Genomic DNA, 20,175 nt, shown 5'->3' on the forward strand with positions numbered 1-20,175 from the left:
AACCCAGACCTGTCCACCGAAACTTGTAGGCAGATTGGCATTAAAGAAGGTAATTGGGTGGAGAGGGGCGCTACAGTGATATGTCTGAGTTGGTTTGTGTCCCAAATCTACTCACAGACAACGTGCAGGAAGAGTACTGCAGTGTCGGAACCAAGGCTGTTTTCTGCGTAGGCCGTCACCTGAAAGATCCCAGCGTTCTTATAAACGTGCCTGATGCCATCCTCAATGGGGCTGAAATTAGCGTAGGACATGGCAATGCCATCTCCGAAATCCAGCTGGATGTTCGTCCTCTGGAGATCGCCCTGCAGTGGAGAACACTGTGGTTAGGAACCCAGCTGAGAAAGCTGATAGATGGGACACTCCACCAGCTGCTCAGTTTCATTGGGTTAGTGCGAAGACAAGCCCTGTAACACCCCCTGACATGGCCAGAGCCCGCTCCGGCTCCTCTTGGGTCTAGTTGGCAATGCCCAGAACCTGAACATTAATAGGTGTGAGTAGCTGTTGTCCTCCCGCCCCAGTCCAGCGGTTCAAAGAGGCAGACCACCACTGCAGTGATGTATAAGGGGCATCCAAAATGTGGCGACGTTGGGGGCAGCAGAGATGGGAAAAGTTGCATTTCTGGCTGGTTACAGCTCTGCTGCAAGATCAGGCCAGGGATGGCAAAATAGGGAACGGGGCCGGATCTGGTCCACTAAACAACTGGATCTGGCCCGCAGCCGCCCTGCCAATTCCCTGCCCACAATTGAGACCTGGGGACAGGGGAGCGCGTAAAGTCTCCAACCCCGCCTAAGGGCACGCAGCACCTAGAGGGAACCGCCATCTGTTCAAAACAGCTGGCAGCTTCCTGTGAGTTCCCCACATCCCTGGCAGGGCGAGACATGAGGGCAGGAGACTTCACGCGTTCTCCCACCCTCAGGCCCTGATTGGCCTGGGGTGGGGAAGTGCGCAAAGTGTCCTCTGCCTTCTAGGGGCCCGTGGTGCCTAGAAGGAACCACCAGCTGCTCAAAACAGCTGGTGGCTCTCTCTAGGCACCACATGCCCCTGACAGGGAAAGGGCAGGGGGCAAAGACTTCATGTGCTCTTCCGTCCCCAGACCACTCAGGGTCTGGAGGTAGGGGAGCACGTGAAGTCTCCTCCCCCCGCCAGGGGTGGGCTGCACCTAGAGGGAACAGCCCCCTTCTACCCGAGGCCCCACCCCTTTGGAGGTGGCCAGCAACCACTTCCAAAATTCATGAAGTGCCCCCTCCTTCAAAAATTATTGCCCACCCCTGAGCTAGGTGCACCCAGGGCTGTTCTTAGGATTTCTGGGGCCCCATGCAGTACTCTTAAACTGGTGCCCCTATGCCCCATGGCAGCCAGGAGTGGGGGGTGAGAATGACTTCTTAGAAGTGTGACTTTATCTTCAGCAACACACCAATGAAATATTTTTAAAACAAATGTGAAACTAAGGTCCTGTTGGCTAACAGTCAATTCAGAAACCGACACTTTGTACCTGGGATTGGTAAATGCATGTTCAGTGGCTTCCTTACCATTTGAAGGGCTCTTTCACAGGTTCAGGGTTTTGCTATTGGCTTGGGCAGGCTATTCACTAGAGCCTCTTGGGAAGAAAAGCCACAGAACAAGGATAAGAAGAATCGGGATGGGTGGACATTAAGACCCAACGGTACCCCAAATTTTCAGGTGCCCTACGTAGCTGCATATTCTGGGTGAGGACGGCCCTGAGCATGCCGTCCAGGTGCTGATGGGCAGCCATGTGCACAAGGGCTCAGCTTACAGGGAACACTGCTCCAAACCCAGGTCAATGCTTTGCTGCATTGATGATAAGGAGATTTGGGCTCAAACCCAGGTAAGTGCCTGAGTCAACTGCAGTTAAGAGAGAAGCCGAGTGGTTCATTTTAAACTTGCTCCCAATCGGCTACATCAAAAGAAGCCTGCTTTAAACCAGAATAAAAGCGCCCATGTGGCTTTTGTTGCTGATTTAATCAAGTCAGTTTAAAATCACCCTTATATTAAATCTGCATAGGTTTGCATGCAGATCAGCACTGACTGCCTCAGGTCCTGTCTTTAAGGTGATACACACTCAGTTTGGACTGGGAGTGTGGGCAAAAGAGAGAGAGTATTTGAGTGCATAATTAGATTCCCTGGGATGCTCCATCCCAGATATCAAAGGGTATGTCTACACTACCACCCTAGTTCGAACTAGGGTGGTTAATGTAGGCAACTGGAGTTGCAAATGAAGCCCGGGATTTGAATTTCCCAGGCTTCATTTGCATGTTGCAGGGTGCCGCCATTTTTAAATGTCCGCTAGTTCGGACTCCTTGTCCACGGCTACACGTGGCATGAACTAGGTAGTTCGGATTAGGCTTCCTATTCTGAACTACCTGTACTCCTCGTGGAACTCCTCGAGGTAGTGCAGACATACCCAAACAGACTCTACATTGAGAGTAGCTTTCAGAATGCTCTAACCTGAGTCAGCGGCAGAAAATCAGAGAGCCGTCTGTAGTCCTCTTCTGACAGGGAAGGTTTGCTCACATGGTTGTCACCAATTCCATCTGATTCACTACACAGCTCTATGGAGGGAGCAGCCCGTCTACCCTTCTGGCCAGAAGCAAAGCCAACCCAAATGTACAAGCAACCACCAATGCCATTGTAAAGCAAACACAAGAGCATTTCGAGAGGTAGACAAAGCCAATGGTACAGCAGCACGGCTACTCAGGCTCTGGGACAAATCTTTCCCTGAATGACTAGCGGAGCAGGTATGGAAACCCCTCTCCTGCAGCAGAGGAGAGAGTGACTGTGTGAGCTTCTTCCCTGCCAATCTACCTCCACCTTCAGCCGCATGGATTGCATCATTTAACCACCAGGTCCATTCCAACCCTTGCCTCTCTGCCAGGACCACCATGCTGTGCATGCATGGAGCTTTTGTGAGGACGACACCCGGTGAAACCCTGGCCTCATGGAAATCGAGGAGAGTTTTGTCATTGATTTCAATGGCCAGCACATTTCCCCTTTGTTCTCTCGAAATATGGAAAAGTCCAATGGAATTAGACAGGGAGGAAGCCAACAGGTGTCTGTAGAAATGTAACTGAGTGCTATAAACCCTATTGTATTTACAGTAGACTTCTGATAATCCGGAACCTTTGGGACCTAGGTGGTGCCAGATTATCGGATATGCCGGACTATCAGGCGGTACTATAAGAAGGTTATATATATACTGTATACATTATATACTGTATATAAAGTGTTCTTAACCCTTTTTATTGTACATACTGTATACAGTATACTGTGATGTTTTAGTTTTTTAACCCTTTTTTACCCTCTTTGCTCGGTTCAGCTGCTGCCGCTGTTACCTTGTGACTCGTTTTTTGCCGAAGCTCACTTACTAGGCTCTTGCCATCTTGATGCCGGACTATCAGGAGTGCCGGACTATTGGATGCCGGACTATTGGAGTTTTACTGTAGTAGAGGGTGATATCCTTTTGAAAACGACGCTTTTTAATCAGTGTATACAATTCTTCAGCAGGGACAGAATACTTCTATTGTACTCTCCAGGATGGTTCAAAAATTGGAGAGAAAGCTTACTCCATGAAGGTTTTAAATCAAGGTTGGATTTTTTTTTCTAAACAGCCTCCTTTAGAAAGTATTTGGGAGAAATCCTCTAGCCTCTTTCATACAGGACATCAGACCGGATGACTGCAATGCCCCCTTCTGGTCTGGGAATCCATGAATTCACTACAGCCCACTCAATGAAGCAGGACTTTTCTGTAAGGGCTTGGGCAAGGCAGGGAGGCCACTGAAGATATTGTAAGAAACCCGATGAGGTTTGGATTCAGTCTGGGTGACTTCTGCTTGAAAATTCCATCCCCCATCTCTGGAGTTCAGACCAGGCCATTTTCTTTTCGTTTTCCACATTGACTGGGCTTTTCGGTTTGTTTGTTTTTTCCCCTGCCCTTTATACAAAGGAAAGATTTTGATATGGAGATTAGGGAACAGATTTCTCCTAGCTAAACAGTAGCAGATGATCCTTCCACCCAATTACTGGCCTCATGCTTTAATGCAGAACCAGCGATACCATTAATCTGCCTTTCCCCATTTTCTTAGCTGCATACCTAGCATTGAAATAGCAAAAGGGGGCCATTTGCCCCTCAACACTGTCAGCTATTCTAAGGTTTATGAATATAAATTAAAGTGGAAATGAAATGGAAGCATTTCAAATGGATACAAATCATTGCTCTCCTGATATATTCACGAGGCACGTTTTATAGCGTCGGTCCTGTAAACAACTCAATGGGAATGTGATAATGGCCCACTGTAAAGCTTGCAACTCTGTAAATGGAATGCTGGGGACAGCTGATGGATAGTGGGCTGGATGGGGATGGGTGTTACCTATAAGATACCGTGGCTGTTCTTCCCCATTCAAGCTCAGCTGCGAAAGTTTTCCAATCCCAGTGCTGCCATGGCGATTTGTCCCCAGAAGGGTGTAAACAATGGATGCAATCTTGAAGCCACTAAACTCAACAGCCCGTTGACTTCAATTGGGCCAGGATTTCCACCCAGATGTTTATATTTTACCATCTAGACACAAATGTGCAGGGCGCTAAAATGTACCCCGTCCTGCAGCCCTTTGTGGGCATCGAGGGAAGAAAGGAGCATTGACTGGACGTGGTGGTTGGTCCTTGGGAGACCACATTGGCCAGGGGCAAGTTAGAGCAGCCCGCAGTGTGTTCTCATCTGTTCAGTTCACAAAGCAATAAAACCCTGAAGCAGAGCAGCTTTGTCGTCCTCTGGCTGTCTCAGAGCAAGGACGACAATGCTAGTATAACCCACACACCAGCTGGGGGTGGCGCACTGTCCCATCCAGTGGCATCAAGAGCACTTACAGAGAGAATAACGAGTCTGCTCCACAGCCTTAGCTAATAGCCAGCTGGCTTTCAGCTCATGTGATAACGGTTCATGCACTAAGCTCCACAGGTCCCAGGTTTGATTCTCCCAGTCCGCTCTGAAAGAGACATCTCCCTATTAGCGGTGTTTCTTCTAAACTGTGGGGCAGCACAGCTTCCTAAGTGATTAATCAGCCCTGCCCAGCCAGTCAGCACCCTCCACAGAGCCCTGAGCCTCTGACTAGGTGGGGCAGATTCATGAATGCCCTGTGTAGCTTAGAGGGAACATGGCCTAATTGATACATGGATTATTTTATTTATAAAAGTTTTGTTTAGTCTACAGAAGAGCAGAGTGAGGGGGGACTCGATAGCAGCCTTCAACTTCCTGAAGAGGGGAGTGGGGTCCAAAGAGGACGGAGAGAGGCTGTTCTCAGTAGTGGCAGATGGGAGAACACCGAAATCATGTTTGTTTGTTTGTTTTAGCTTAAAACTGAACACTTTTTGATTTTACCATAGAAGAGCCACCAAAAATTCTCCATAACAGATTTTTTGTCATGAAATTCTGTTTTCTAGTACAGGTTGAATCTCTCTACTCCGGCATCCTTGGGACCTGACCGGTGCCAAACCAGAGAATTTGCCAGATCTTGGGAGGTCAATCGTGTCTGGCAGCATTACCAATACTTCCTCTGCTTTTAGAAGACATTGAGGGATAAATTAGAGCTAAATGACAGCACAGAACACTGAGAGCCAGGACTGGTGGCTGTAAACAAACATTACGGGACCTAAGAAATGTGGCCACCCCCATGATAAGTGGACATCTGGCTAATTAAAAGCATGCTGGACCATGGGTGTTGCTGGGCCAGAGCATGCCAGATTGGAGAGGTTCAACCTTTAGCAAAATGTTTCAATGGACATATTTTGACCATCTCAGGTAACAATATATAGGGTATGTCTAGATTACATGCCTCTGCTGACAGAGGCACGTAAAATAGGCTACCCGACATATTCAATGAAGCGGGGATTTAAATATCCCCGGCTTCATTAAAATAAAAATGGCCGCCGCGCTGTGCCGGCTCAGCTGATCATCGGCACAGTGCGCGAGTCAAGACGCGGATTGGTCGACAAGGGAAGCCTTTGTCGACCTCTCTGTTATGCCTCGTGAAATGAGGTTTACAGGAGCGGTCGACAAAGGCTTCCCTTGTTGACCGATCCGCGTCTTGACTCGCACGCTGTGCCGACGATCAGCTGAGCTGGCGCAGCGTGGTGGCCATTTTTATTTTAATGAAGCCGGGGATATTTAAATCTCCGCTTCATTGACTATGTTGGGTAGCATATTGTACATGACTCTGTCAACAGAGGCATGTAATCTAGACATACCCATACTGTTTTAGGCATAGGCATGAGAGCTATCAGGTATGATCTTTTAACATCTTAACCCTACTTACCTGCTTATTCATCCAATCCTTCAGTCCCTGAAAGCTTGTGCCAACACAGCTCTTCAGCTACCTTGCCAGCAACCTTATTCCCGTCTGTTTATCATTCTTTGTGTGCAGCTGTTCCGCTCGAGTTCCCTAATAAATTACTACTAGATTCCTAATTTTTAGATTGTCTGTTCTTTTTCTGAACTCCCACTCAATAATGTCGCTACAAATCTTTATACCTTGTCACATTTAACCAGATAAAAGAATCAGCCAGGTAGACAAGAAATTCCCATTGTGCAGAAGCAGGAGGAATATGAAATCTATGCAAAGAGACGCTGCCATCTCGGATTGATTATAATGAACCATTTCATTGCATTATATTTTTAATGAAAAATATGTGGCTGCTTAAAAAATCCTCAGGTTAGAGAAAACATATTAGAAGGCGGCATGATACCATAGTTACAGCACTGAACTGGGAGTCCAGAGAGATGGGTTCTGGTACCAGATCTCACAGTACCACCAGCTGTGTGATTTTGGGCAAATTATTTCAATGCCCTAATGCTGTGTCCTCTCCCCACCTGTTCTCTGCCGTTTTTTGTTGAGATTGTAAACTCTTTGGGGCTGGAATGGTCTGAGTTATGTATTTGTACAGCACCTCGTAGAATGGGTCCTGACCTGAGTTCGGGTCTTGGTAACACTGTAAGGCACATAATTCATATTCTGATGTTTATGTTACAAAAAATCAGTGACAAAAGTTTGACTTAAAAAAAATTAAAAGCATCCCTCTGCCCTTTGGAAACCCAATCACGATGCCATTGCATTAGAACAGGAGAGCGAAACAGAGCAGAAACAGACCATGAAGCTGGCCAACCTCAGTGTTGTCTGAGCCGAGTGAAATGCACAAAGAAAAACGAACAGAGCACAGAATGCCAAGAAAACCGAATCTCTGAAACTCTCTTTTTACCAAGGACTATTCATGCTCATACTCAGACACCATCTACACAAGCTGCCCTGTCCTTGTGACATGGAGAAGGTGTTTGATAATTTCTCTTGTCTCTTTTTCCCATGCACCTTTAAAGTCTGCCGGGAGATGTTTAACAAGGAAATTGTGTTTTATTAAAGGCATCCACAAAAAGGTGGCATCCAAATTAGAGCCTGCTGGGGTTTGCAAAGAAGCCTGATGGATTTAGGCCTCAAATACCGTTGGATGCTTAATGGCTTTACCCATTCTTTGAAAACTGTCTTGTCCATCATTCTACTCGCCTTCTGAGAAAGGCTTCGAATCATGCCACCCCCGATGGCCCTTCTCCTAATGAGGCCTCTAAATGAAGAGAAGGGATAGCCCCCGCTCGGCTGGTCCCACGTGCCCAGGGACCTACCTCTTCCATGAGGATGATGAAGGTGATATTGTGCCCCTGCTGGGCTGCCAGCTTGCCGTCGGCAGTGAGGATGTGCAGCCCGCGGGGGGCTTTCCCGGGGCACGGCTCCACTTTGGCGGCATATTTCTCCCGCAGCCCATCCGTGCAATTGTTGGACACAATCCTCCGGTACCTGGGGGACATGAACCATTCGGGTTAGGTGAGTCGGTTTTATTTTTTCATGTCTGCCTTGCAAAGCGCCGCCCCAGGCTGACAGCCCACACGCTGCGGCGGTGGCGCCCCGCAAAGCTTTATTAAACAGCAGAAGCCAAACACATCATGATCCAGGCTTCTCCGGGGACCACCAGTGAGAACAGACTGATACAGGTGAGACAAACCTTTATATCACACTGAAAGCTGGGGAAGGCCTATTCAGCATCCTGGCCTGTCTCCCTTTCTCCTGCACAACCGCATTCCCCTCTGCTTTTGTTACGCTCTGTTTGCACCTATTCTGCACCTGAATGATTTGATGGGAGCTTTGTCCAGCTCAGATTTAAGGGGCAGGTTTCTCCGGGCTCCGTTCAGAAGCACAGAGATTAACAGCCCGAGCGGACCCTTGAATGGGTTGCCTTGATCTGGGAGATTAACTCTCCTACTCCTTGCCTTGTGGAACCGGGGAAGGTGAGCTGGACTGCAGTGGCTCTTGCCTTCTCCCCAGCAGCCTGTCTCTAGGGCAGCTATGCTCTCAGGGGCTCTCCCAGCTGCCGTGAGCCCATGGGAATGAAAAACTTGCCCCATTGAGTGGTTTCCTGAGAATCACGTGCATGGTCTTATAATAGCCCAACTTTCATTAGCTGTCCTGCAGTCATAGCCAGCATCTGTGAGCAGCTCCATGGTCACAGATTGGGGAGCAGGGCCTGGCGCTCATCAGCCACCTCCTAGAGACCTCCAAGTAAATGTTTTCTGGAGCACATAAAGAATGTTAAAATGACAGACCAGTGCCTGCAGCCCAACGTTCTAGATCAACCCTACCAAAACAAACTGGTGCCTGCAGCCCATTGATCCAGAGCAGCACTACCAAAACAACCTGGTGTCTGTAGCCCAATCTTCTAGAGCAGCACTACCAAAACAAACCAGTGTCTGTAGCCCGATGTTTTAGAGCAGCATTACCAAACCAAACCAGTGTCTGTAGCCCAATGTTCTAGAGCAGCATTACCGAACCAAACCAGTGCCAGCAGCCCAATGTTCTAGAGCAGCACTACCAAACCAAACCAGTGTCTGTAGCCCAATCTTCTAGAGCAGCACTACCAAACCAAACCAGTGTCTATAGCCCAGTGTTCTAGAGCAGCATTACCAAACCAGTGTCTGCAGCCCAATGTTCTAGAGCAGCACTACCAAACCAAACCAGTGTCTGCAGCCCAATGTTTTAGAGCAGCATTACCAAACCAAACCAGTGCCTGTAGCCCGATGTTCTAGAGCAGCACTACCAAACCAAACCAGTGTCTGTAGCCCAATCTTCTAGAGCAGCACTACCAAACCAAACCAGTGTCTATAGCCCAGTGTTCTAGAGCAGCATTACCAAACCAGTGTCTGCAGCCCAATGTTCTAGAGCAGCACTACCAAACCAAACCAGTGTCTGCAGCCCGATGTTTTAGAGCAGCATTACCAAACCAAACCAGTGCCTGTAGCCCGATGTTCTAGAGCAGCACTACCAAACCAAACCAGTGTCTGTAGCCCGATGTTTTAGAGCAGCATTACCAAACCAGTGTATGTAGCCCAATGTTCTAGAGCAGCCCTACCAAACCACACCCGTGTCTATAGCCCAGCGTTCCAGAACCACCCTATCAAAACAAGCAGCCACCTGCTGCTCAGCATTCTGGAGCCACCCTACCCAAACAAACCAGCAGGCCGAGCCTGGTACTCTTGAGCAACCTGTCATCTCCCCTCAAAGTACATTCAGCCTCAGAACATGAAGATGTTTCAGTGACAAACCCGCATGTGTAGACCCATTACTATGGGGACCCTACAATAACAAATTACGCTTGACTCAAAGGGAAAGGGAGGGGCAGAACTGCATGAGGATGTCCAGCATAAATCCAAGCTCCCTAACAAGCTGTTAGAAATAAGAACAAGTAAAGGAAAAAAGAAATTATATGAACAATCCCAGAAAATTCCCTAAGCATGTCCTTTTCTATGTTCAGTACCTGGACATCTTGATTTGTTCTTTAATTTTGCAGTAGTGGTGGCATGAAAATGCTGGTTCCAGGGATCATATATCACTTGATAGCAATGCAATATCTACATGTCACTTATGTTAATGGACTTCTCACAGGGTCTGAAGAACAAGGCACAGTTCCATATAGACAAGGCTGCAAAAAAGAAAACCCTCACAAATAACACTGGAGAACCGCCAGGCAGGGGAGAGATAATACTAATGGTCCAGACTTACCGGAAACACCACAACGTCACCAAAAGCCAAGAGCCAACTAGACTTACTTACCCAGTGCTATTCAGGTAGGTCTGGCCGAGGCTGCAGTCCTTTGACAGGAAGGACGGGGTGAACCAGAAAGCTGGGATACACTGGTTGCTACTGTGTCTTTCATAGCCATAGTCACTATGGAAACAAACAGGTAATGAAGAGCATCCGATCACAGTAATTAAGCACTGGGAAGAAGACTGCGGAATCCCCATCACTGGTGTTATTTTAAGAACAGGTCAGGCAAATGCTTGGTGCAGGTATGCTTAATGATGCCTTAAAGCAGCGGGAGAACTGGATGCCTACAGCCCTGCAAATCCGCGGATCTTGGCTTTATATCTGTGGGTATCTGCATCCACAGATGTGGCTGCAGATGTCAACTCATTTTTGTGGATACCCATTTTAGAGCGAGAACCCTGTAAATGCACATCTGTGTTATATCTGCAGGTATCCGCATCTGCGGAGGTGGATGCGGATAGCTACGGATCATTTCTGCGGATGCAAACACGGGTACCAAATATGTATCTGCACGGGGCTTTCTGGAAGACCTCTTGATGGCCTTTCCAATCCTACATTCCTAGGATTCCCAACCATCACTGGGTATCATCTAGAAATGTCTGGAAATTTAAAATGGACTTTTCCCAAGGAAACAAGCTTTATTTTTAATTATAACTTTACCGGAATAGAAAATGTAGGCGTTTGGATGAGTCATGCTACCTATGGGGGGACAGGACAAGGGCTGTTCTTCTACTCATCCTGCTTTCTGCTCCATCATTGATAACCAAACTCTTGAGTCCTTGCTCAGATTTCACTGTGTCCTTTCTCAGTCAACTCCCAGGGATGTCGGAATGAGCCTTGACTCAGAATGGCGTAAAAACAGAGCAACTGAGATGGCAGAGTCCTTAAATACATGCTTGATTTTAAACACAGGCTTAAGTCCATCCAATGCAGGAATATGCACTGTGAAGGCCCATGGTCTGCCCAAGTTTGGGAGGGTAATACTACTCCAGGAAGCATTGAATACTGAACCTGGAAGACCTATTCAAAGGGTTTGGCTACCGAATGGGGGAGCATGTAATCCCTCACAACTTTGGGCCTCATGGTGAACATGAAGCATTGCAGAACTTTGGAAGATTTTGGTTCCATGTGTTGGCAAGAGAGAAGACACAGAACATCTGATTCATTTCTAACTTTTTTAAAAAACCACCTAAATCCATTGCAATTTTTTTTTCTTTTTTGCATTTTCTTTCCTTCCATGAAACCCCAAAGCACGTCCCAGGATCTTGTCACATCTCACAAAAGACAAAGTGCAAGGAGACTATCTTGAATGACGGGCAGAAGAACAAAGACTAACGACATGACTGAACAATGACAGTGCTGCATGTCTGAACATAGTCATGACCGATGCCTGTCCAAAACAGCACTTCAAACCAGAGCTGCCCTTGCAATCTAATGGTTACACAACAGAAGGTATGTTTTCCCTGCAGCTGGGAGCTTGCCATCACAACTCAGACCTACAGGATCGGGTGATCCTGATTAGCTTGAGACCTACAGCATCTGCTCTGCTATTTTTAGCATGTGAGCTTGATCCCCGTTACAGCAAGAATGTCTCCAGAGCTCACTGATCCTCCCTGAACCTTCAGGGGATGGAAACACACTCAGATGTCCTCACACATCTGACGTCACGATGCTAACCAGAAGCACAAAGAAGTCTTTCCATTAGCTTTGCTGGGCTTTGGATCAGATTCTCTCTGCCTCCCGCTTTGGCTAGCTGGAGCTGGCTTGGTAATTTTTAGATAAAGGGGAGGGATAAAAAAAACTGAATCCCAAAGTTTGTCTCACGACAAGCCAACAAAGCCCAACCCTTTGGGAAGCACAGACATCAAGAGAGCACCACATGTTTTATCCATGAGTACGCTAGCCTCTGAGCCGCTGACAGAAAGTTTCAGAGAAGGGTTTCAGCAAGATGAATTCTTTGTGCAGTCACTGTTGCCAGTAGTCTTTGGAGGGCAGAGATTTCCGAGCTGCATAAAAAGGTTCAGAAATTCCCTAATGCTCTTTGTCGCAACGTTCCATTTAATCATTCTCAGAGGGTTAGCCCCGCACCGTAAAGAACAGGCTGGCAGTAATTCTGTAATTAAAAATGTGCAGGAGGAGCCGTAGTTTGCCCAAAAGAAGAAAAGAGCTGCATAAATATTTAATAAAATTAAAGACAACATTGCTGTATGCCCCGAAGGTTGTGGGCTCGTTCATTAACTTCTGGTAATTGTATATTAAAATCTCACATGCTGCCCACCTTCCCTCTTGCAAGCCTCGGGGTTTGCATAAATTAGGAAAATAAGCAAGTCCAGCTGCTTCTCTCTCTGTCTTTTCTTGACAGAGTAAATAAAGAACGAGGGGCGGGAGAGGGAAGTGGTGAATACCAGCAAGCATTTTAATAACACTTCTCAGTTCCCTTGTTTCCGCGCAGACAGGAGATTGATTTTTTAAAATGATTGCGTCTCTGTGTGTGTAGCAATGGTGATAGCCTCCCTGTATTTATCTCCACACTTCACATAGGCTTACTGAATCCATGCACTTTGACCCATAATTGTGGTCTTGCCCTGAATAATGACCAACACACAATGACAAAGCGTAGCTCCATATGTCTCCCCATCCGATCTCTTCGAGATTACATGGAAAATTTCCCAGATTTCTAAAACTGACTGGTGATTTGCGGTGCCCGACTTGGGATATCTGAAATGACCGTGCTTTCCAGAAAGGGCGCTCAGTGCCGACAAAGAAACACTAGGCCCCTTTAAAATGTCTTTGATGGCGCATCGAAAACGGAGAGGCCCCAAATCACTAGTCAGTCCTGAAAATCTTTGCTGCTTCCCCCACTCCACCCCACCCCACCCCTCCCCATAACTGTCAGCTCTGCAAACTCATTCTAGGATCAGTATGTCAAGCTGATCCCTTCTGGCTGGTGCATCGCTAATAGGGATGATTCAACAATACAAACCCAGTTAATGATTCTGGGGAGGGCGCATGGGGCTGCGGGGTGAACAGGAGAGTATGGGAGCAACATCTTATTTTTGCATCCAAGGTAGGTGGAAATGACACTGAGCAGACCCAGGGAGTAGGTCTGTTGAGTCAGAAGGTGTCATTTTTACAGGCAGTTTCCACAGCCGCACTGCACTTTACGGCCAATTAAGCTCGAGTAGCTTTGCACGCAAGTCCTAAAATAAACATCAGGCTGAACTCTGGAAGGAGAAAGCAGGGAAGCTAGAAAGCAGCAGCCAGTGGGACAAACACAAAAGCATCTTGGGAATGCAGCGATAGGCTGGGCGCAGTGGAGGAGGCAAACGAGGTGGTGTGCGCAAAGGGGGCAGGGAACTTTGGTGCTCATTGTAAACCATTAGCTTTTCGCATTCAGGGCGAGACCAGCATCCAGTGTGCCGCAGCGCCTGCATTAATCCAGAAGTTTTAGATTTGATTGCTGGGCTAGGAATAAGGAAACAATTGTTTCAGAGAAAAAGTAAAAAAATCTATCAAATGTCCAACCACCGTGGATTCTCCGGAAAAGGCAGCTTTCTTCGCATTACTCCTCATTTTTGTTGCCCCTAGGCACAGGTAGGTCCCAGCCAGGACGTCCTGAATAAAACTGTGGATCAGAGCATCAGCTGATATATACTGATGGCATAACTACAGGCATAACTCCTCGACTATCATGCAAAAGGCCTGAATGAAATCCAGCCTAAGACGTCATCAGTGAATTTAGCTTGCTTTTCACCAGGGCTGTGTCCAGACTCAGGGGTTTTTTCGGGAAAAGTAGCCTTTTTCCGAAAAAACTTCCCCTGCGTCCAGACTCAAGCCGCGTTCTTTCGAAATTAAATCGAAAGAACGCGGCTTTTCTTTCGATGGCGGTAAACCTCATTTCACGAGGAAGAACGCCTTCTTTCGAAAGTTTCTCTTTCGAAAGAAGGCGTTCTTAAATGTAAATAGGGCTTCTTCGAAAGAGAGCATCCAGACTCACTGGATGCTTTCTTTCGAAAAAGCAAGCCGCTTTTTCGAAAGTTCAACGTGCAGTCTAGACACTCTCTTTCGAAAGAGGCTCTTTCGAAAGTATCTTTCGACAGAGCCTCTTTCGAAAGAGGCTTGCAGTCTAGACATAGCCCAGGTAACGATTTGGTCCTGCCTAGTCAATTGGAGGCGAGACAACCTCTTCTTGCTGCATTCCTGGCACCGTTTAGCATCCAAGAAGTGCAAGACATCATTCAGATAAACATTTGAACTGCTGGCTGTTTGTACATAACCCCGCAAGAAACCTCTTGTGACCCCCCCGCACTTTTTGAGAATCATCAGTTGCTAGTCACCCAAGCACTCCTGCAGAAAACCCAGATAGGGACACTTCCCCAAAGTGTAGGCGCATCAACAGGGTGTTTTTCAACCCTCAGAGTAGTTTGGATTTTAGGATGCCATTCGTTCGAAACATCAGTATGTATGCAAAGCAGCCTGTGACTTCTGACAGGCCCCCGCTGCTCGGGGCTGTGAAAGAAGCTGCTCGGAAGTCTTGCTGGAAAGCAACAACCATTTCTCAGGAGACAATTGAAAACCGTCCCCCTGTTTTGCACGCTAAGGCCTCAGGTGGCGACAAAGCACATGTGAAGCTGGAATTCCTTTTCTGCGGGGCATCCTCCGGGGGCGGGGGGTCGACTCTCCCTTCAAGGGGCAACGCTTGCAGTCCTGTGTTAGACTGATCTGCACAAAAACGGGCCCTTCTCATTTTACAGCCCGGCCTTGGGGTTCCATAGACATCTAAGCCCCCCAGTGCAGCACAGTATCGACAAGAGTACCCCCAGCTATAATGGGCAGGGCTACTTACCACTCAAAGTCCCATTCGGCACAGACACAGGGCTCTGAGACGACGGTTCTGGAGTAGTCTCTGCCCAGGGCACACTGGATCCCCGGCTTGCGTTTCTTATAGATCTTCCTCTCTCCCATGACACATGGCTCTCCCTTTGGCAGCAGAAGCATCGGGGATTAGAAAGAGAAGAACATGGCGGATCTCTATTATTCCTGTGACAGGGTCAGGTCGGAGGGATACACAAAAGTCATGGGAGGGACTAAGAGGACAGCTGTTCCCAGGGTAACTGGGCGGGGCTAGTCTAGAACCAGCAGAGCCAATCAGAGCAGTTGAGCACCTGGGGCTAATTGAGCAGGCTTGCAGAGTCCCCGGAGCCTGGGCCAATTAGAACACCTGGGGCCAGTCAAAGAACCCATTGAGACTGGCTTTAAAAGGAGCTTGCCTGCCATTGGTGGGGTTTGCGAATAGCTGAGAGGACAGAGGAAAACCCTCCAGGAGTAGGAGAAAACAAGCAGCAAGTGGACCCTCAGAGGGTGAGCCTGGGAGAGAGAAGGTGCTGGGGAATGTATGGGGAAGTAGTCCAGGGGTTGGGTAGCTGTCTCATAGTTGGAGACTCTCATAGGTAGTTCCTATCACAGGCACCAGGAGTAGAAGGTGGGTCTGGGTTTCCCTCCTTCCCCAACACCCACTCCCCAGTCCTACGCAGGGAAAAGACTGCGGAATTGATTCTCCCTCTATAGCGTACACCGCCGAGTGAGGAGAGGAGCTCAACAAACAGCAAGCGAATGCGCTAGGTGAGGTGCCTAAAATTGAGGGCTGCTGTGAGCCGCTGAGGCAAAAAACTCCACCTGAAAGTGTAGGACCTACCACGTTCGAGTAGGAGCGTTCTCACATTACCTAGTTATTGCCTAGACACTATTACTATATACAGCAGGATGTCAATTCATTCTGGAGGAAGAGCTGCAAAGGAACAAAGTGCTCTTTGGAAGTCAGGAGGAATTGGTATTTACTTCCCATTTACACTTTGAAATCCCCTTCTCTGTTCAAACTTCAGATCAACTCTCCCAGGATCCCAACTCCCCCTGAAACCTCATTCAGCTTTTCCCCCGCCTTCCCCCTTAAAGCTGCCCCGGTATAGAAACAGAAGGACAATTGCTGCTTTGCCAATGGCAAAAGTTTGATTGAGTGCAACGTTTAAGGTGGAAAAGAGTCAGCAACAAAGCTCGGAGGAGAACCCATGTGTCCTGGCTTTTCCTCCTCTCCCCACTCCTGCTCACCACCTTGTAGCACTCCGTCATGTGTTTCAAGCTCCAGGATGGGAGATACTGCTGATGTTTTCTAACGGGCCTAATCCAAAAGGAAAGTTTGACCAGCAAATGAATGACCATCCTTTGGATTTTGTCTTAGGTTCAAATAACTTGTTTGTCCCCCCCCCCCCCAAAAAAAAAACCCCTCTCCAAACAAACCAAATGCGCAATTACATTCTGTATCTTTCTCATGATTACTGGTTGCCACGGCAATCTCCAAGGATGGAGAACAAGGGAGTTCTACGCATTACTTTTTATAAATAGCTTGCTTTCCCCGTTTGATATTATCCTGCCTGGCTGCACAACGTTAAATGAAAGGGAACTGAAGCTAGAAATGAGGCTCTGGCAGAAAGACACAGCAATTGCAGCAAGCCAGCCATCGCTCCCAAGCTAGAGACGGAGATTTCTCGGCTGAATAGAACTTACAAGAATTTGCAGAGGGAGACTGCAGCATAGGTCAGACCCCAGCATATAGATGTCCTTTTCCTTCTCCCGTTGCACTGCATGCTCTGTTTCTTTGGAGGGAATACATAATGCTCTGTTCTAAAGAAGCTGGGTTTGAGCCACTTTGATCAGCTGCTGTCACAGGAAACCAGAGGAAAGGGGCTTCCAGGTACCAGATGACTGGTAAGAAAGCAAGGAGAGGAGGAGCAGCCCAGAGATGCTCTCTAGAGAGATAAGATGAAGTTGGAGAAACCTGCGGTGCACTTGAGAAGCACTAAACGTGGTCCATCAAATCATTTGCTCTGATTCGCAGCTTTCCCCGGCTTCATTTTAGCTTCGTTTTATTTATTCTGCGCCGTGGCTCCTTCCAGCTGGTATATTCCTGGTTCCAACATGCCAATTTCTAATGCATCTGCTTCATGATTTTATTCAGGGACATCCCCGTATTTGTAATGTCACCATGAAAAGGACTGTGACATCACGGTGTGGTAGATTTCCCAGGGCCCCTGCCTCACAAACAATCCCCAGAGGTACAGGACTACATTAACTGCCCACTGGCTTCCCCAGGTCCTAAATGAATCTACTGTGATAATAACCCAGGTGATTACAGAAGAAAAAGTTTCTATACACATTAAATAATAATTTGATCTTCTCTGCCTCTTCCGCCAATGGGCTCCCCAGCTCCTGTGAGATTGATAGACACTTTTATATCCACCTTTCATGGATGGAGAAACTGAGGCACACCGCAGGGAAATGACTTGCTTGAGTCAGTGACAGAGCCAGAAATAGAAGCCAGGTCTCCTATGATTTCACACCAAGACCATACTTTACCTTAAATCAGCAATGAGGGACAGCACATGCTAGTGGACAGGGACTTTTAAACACTCACATATTTAGAAGTACGCTGGCATGGACTGGAGTTCTTTACACTTTTTCCTGGGTTCAAGACTATCAGCTGACAGAATTTTCCTGTTGACATCTCCCTAGTGACCAGTCACTAGCTGGACCAGAATCCTATTTACACTTGCACCCTTTTTTACTTTTCTGGCTGTGGGGGTCCTTTACATTACAGGCTCCTCTCATGCGGCCAGAATGTGGAAAGAGACCTTAGGGAAAACGAGACTCATTCTGGAATGGCATCAGGAGGAACTATTTGAAATACACAACATCTATAGGTCAGAACTGCCTCCCTGGTTTGATGGATGCTAGCTCCTTCCCTCTCTGGAGAACAGAATGTGACAGGCTCCTCCCTGCAAACACTCCGGATTTGAACAGTGTCCTCTAACAGGCTGCCTGGGGAGTACCTGATTGTGCAAGTGCCAGGTCTGGTAGTCCTCCTTGTTGCACCTCCGGCTGAAGATGGATTTGTAGTCCACTTTGACCAGCTGCCATTCAGAGCGGAGACTGAAGTGGCCAAAGATCCTGAGCATTGGGAAAGAGAGAAAGGCATGCACGGTCAGACATGGACCAACACAGTATCCTGGGACTGACTGCAGGAGAAAAACCAGAGCCTTAGCCTTCCTGTGTCTGTTTCCAACCATCTATGTGTACATGGGATCCCGTTCTCTGTCTCTTTCTGTATTCTGTCTGAGTAGAGTGCAGTGGATACACAATGCATATTCTCCCCCTGTGCATCTGTGCAGCATCTGGCATAATGGGGCCCTGATGTGAGCTGTGGCTTTTGGACACTCCCGGCATACAAATAATGACAGTCATAAGAAGCCAATGGAATTATGCAGGCCGATCAATTACGCATTTACAGGATCAGGTCCTTTCTGTGTCACCACGTTCTTACTGGTGCCGTATGTTCTGACTACAAAAAGGGGAGAAACACCAATGCTAAAAAAAATCACTATGCAGTGAAAAATGAAATGAAAACAGTGACTGATGGGAGGGGATGCTTAGACCACGAGGACACTTGTGGGTCAGACTAATGGCCCAGTGACCTGTCTTTCAACAACGGTCAGTGCCAGACGCTTCGAGGGACTGCAAAGCCATCTCCTCAGTTGTCCAAGCTCTCTGGAGAAAGCTCACGTCGTATGATGAGTGGCATCCACAGCAGGGCAAGGCCTTCCTTCTTTTGGCAAGTCTTTTGATCAGGCTAATTATCAGTGATTCAGGGCATGTCTACACTAGGAAACTATTTCGAAATGAGCACATTTGACTTAATCACGCCTGATTTCACAAATTCTAAGCAGTGTTTTCACACTACAGGGAAGCCCCAAAATTAGTCCAAAGCAGGCTCCGTTAATGTGAATGCGCTATCTTGGACTTAGAGCCCCAGGAAACACTGAGGAGTAATGAGTTTGAATTACTCTGGGGTATTGTCATTTCGAAATAGCAGCACTGGAGCATCCATACTACTGCTATTTTGAAATGACTATTTTGAAATGAGCGTTATTCCTCAAGGAAAGCAGGAGAACAGATTTTGAAGTAAGCAGCCTGTTATTTCAAAATAACGGGCATGGTAGTGTGAACGTGCCACTTATTAATTCGACCTAAGGGGAGTTATTTTGAAATGGAGGCCTAGTGTAGACCAAAACTCAGTGACCTACCTCTGTGGCCCCTCCAATCAAGTAAGGAGATTCCTGTTTCACAATGCCCTATCCCAGTGAGTGGACTTTTTGCTGGAGGCCCCAGCTGAAATCGGGGCTTGATGGTGCCCAGTGCTGTACAGGCCCTGGCACACACAAAGGGAGCTGAAGAGTTTGCATGCTAGAGAAATAGGACACCCCAAGACTGGGGTGCACACGACTGGGAACTGAGGCACAGAGATGTGAGAGCTGGGATGATCAAGAAGGCCAATGAATGTGAAAGCCCAGCCTAAGTGTTTTGCCCAAGGCTATACCAGATGTCTGGCTGGAATTTGGAGCCAGGTTTCTTGCAGCCCACTGCAACATCTTAACCACACGGCCATCCTTCCTCACACCCATAAAGTCATGCACTTGACTAAGCATTGACAAGATCAGGGGCAACAGGAGATCAAGCAGCTTGCTGTGAAATATTACGTGCTACTCTCCAGTGAGAAAAACGCCACGAGAGTTTACTTAGCAGATGCTGGCGTCTTTACAAAGAAACACCTCACAACAAAACCGCATTTAATTAATAAATAACATCAGGTATCCACACAAAAGTCTCCAGTCATCTGGAATCATTCAGCTAGCTGCGGGGAACACTCTTTTCAATCAAGCAACTACCTCTTATTCCTCACACCAACGGTTATTTCCTCTGTAAGAAGCAGGTTTTCAATCGGCTGGTGCCGTATTTCCAAAGAGATGCCGGTGCAAGGAAACGAGGGCACAGACATCAGTTGACAACGTTAAAAGCTGTAAACAAACTTACAGTGTTGCAGAGGAGAGGAAAAATAAAGTAACAGAAAAGTGATGGAACAAATCAACAGGCATCTAGAAGACGCCAAGACAATCATTTTATTCTCCCCAAATC

At 47.5% G+C, this 20,175-nt stretch overlaps 1 protein-coding gene across 2 annotated transcripts in view; it reads right to left on the reverse strand.

Moving 5' to 3' along the window:
* Positions 1-20,175, reverse strand: part of SORCS3 (sortilin related VPS10 domain containing receptor 3) — a 498,174-nt gene that overhangs the window by 40,056 nt on the left and 437,943 nt on the right. For both annotated transcript variants that reach the window (XM_006135388.4, XM_075935518.2), the window contains exons 15-19: positions 18,036-18,153; positions 14,999-15,132; positions 10,159-10,272; positions 7,680-7,851; positions 116-302 (exon numbers count right to left, since the gene is read on the reverse strand). In XM_006135388.4, coding sequence (XP_006135450.3) covers positions 116-302; positions 7,680-7,851; positions 10,159-10,272; positions 14,999-15,132; positions 18,036-18,153 — 725 coding nt within the window. The remainder of the gene's footprint in view (positions 1-115; positions 303-7,679; positions 7,852-10,158; positions 10,273-14,998; positions 15,133-18,035; positions 18,154-20,175) is intronic.

Source organism: Pelodiscus sinensis, chromosome 8 (genome assembly GCF_052426305.1).
Source record: "Pelodiscus sinensis isolate ZL-2025 chromosome 8, ASM5242630v1, whole genome shotgun sequence".
NCBI classification, from domain to species: domain Eukaryota; kingdom Metazoa; phylum Chordata; order Testudines; family Trionychidae; genus Pelodiscus; species Pelodiscus sinensis.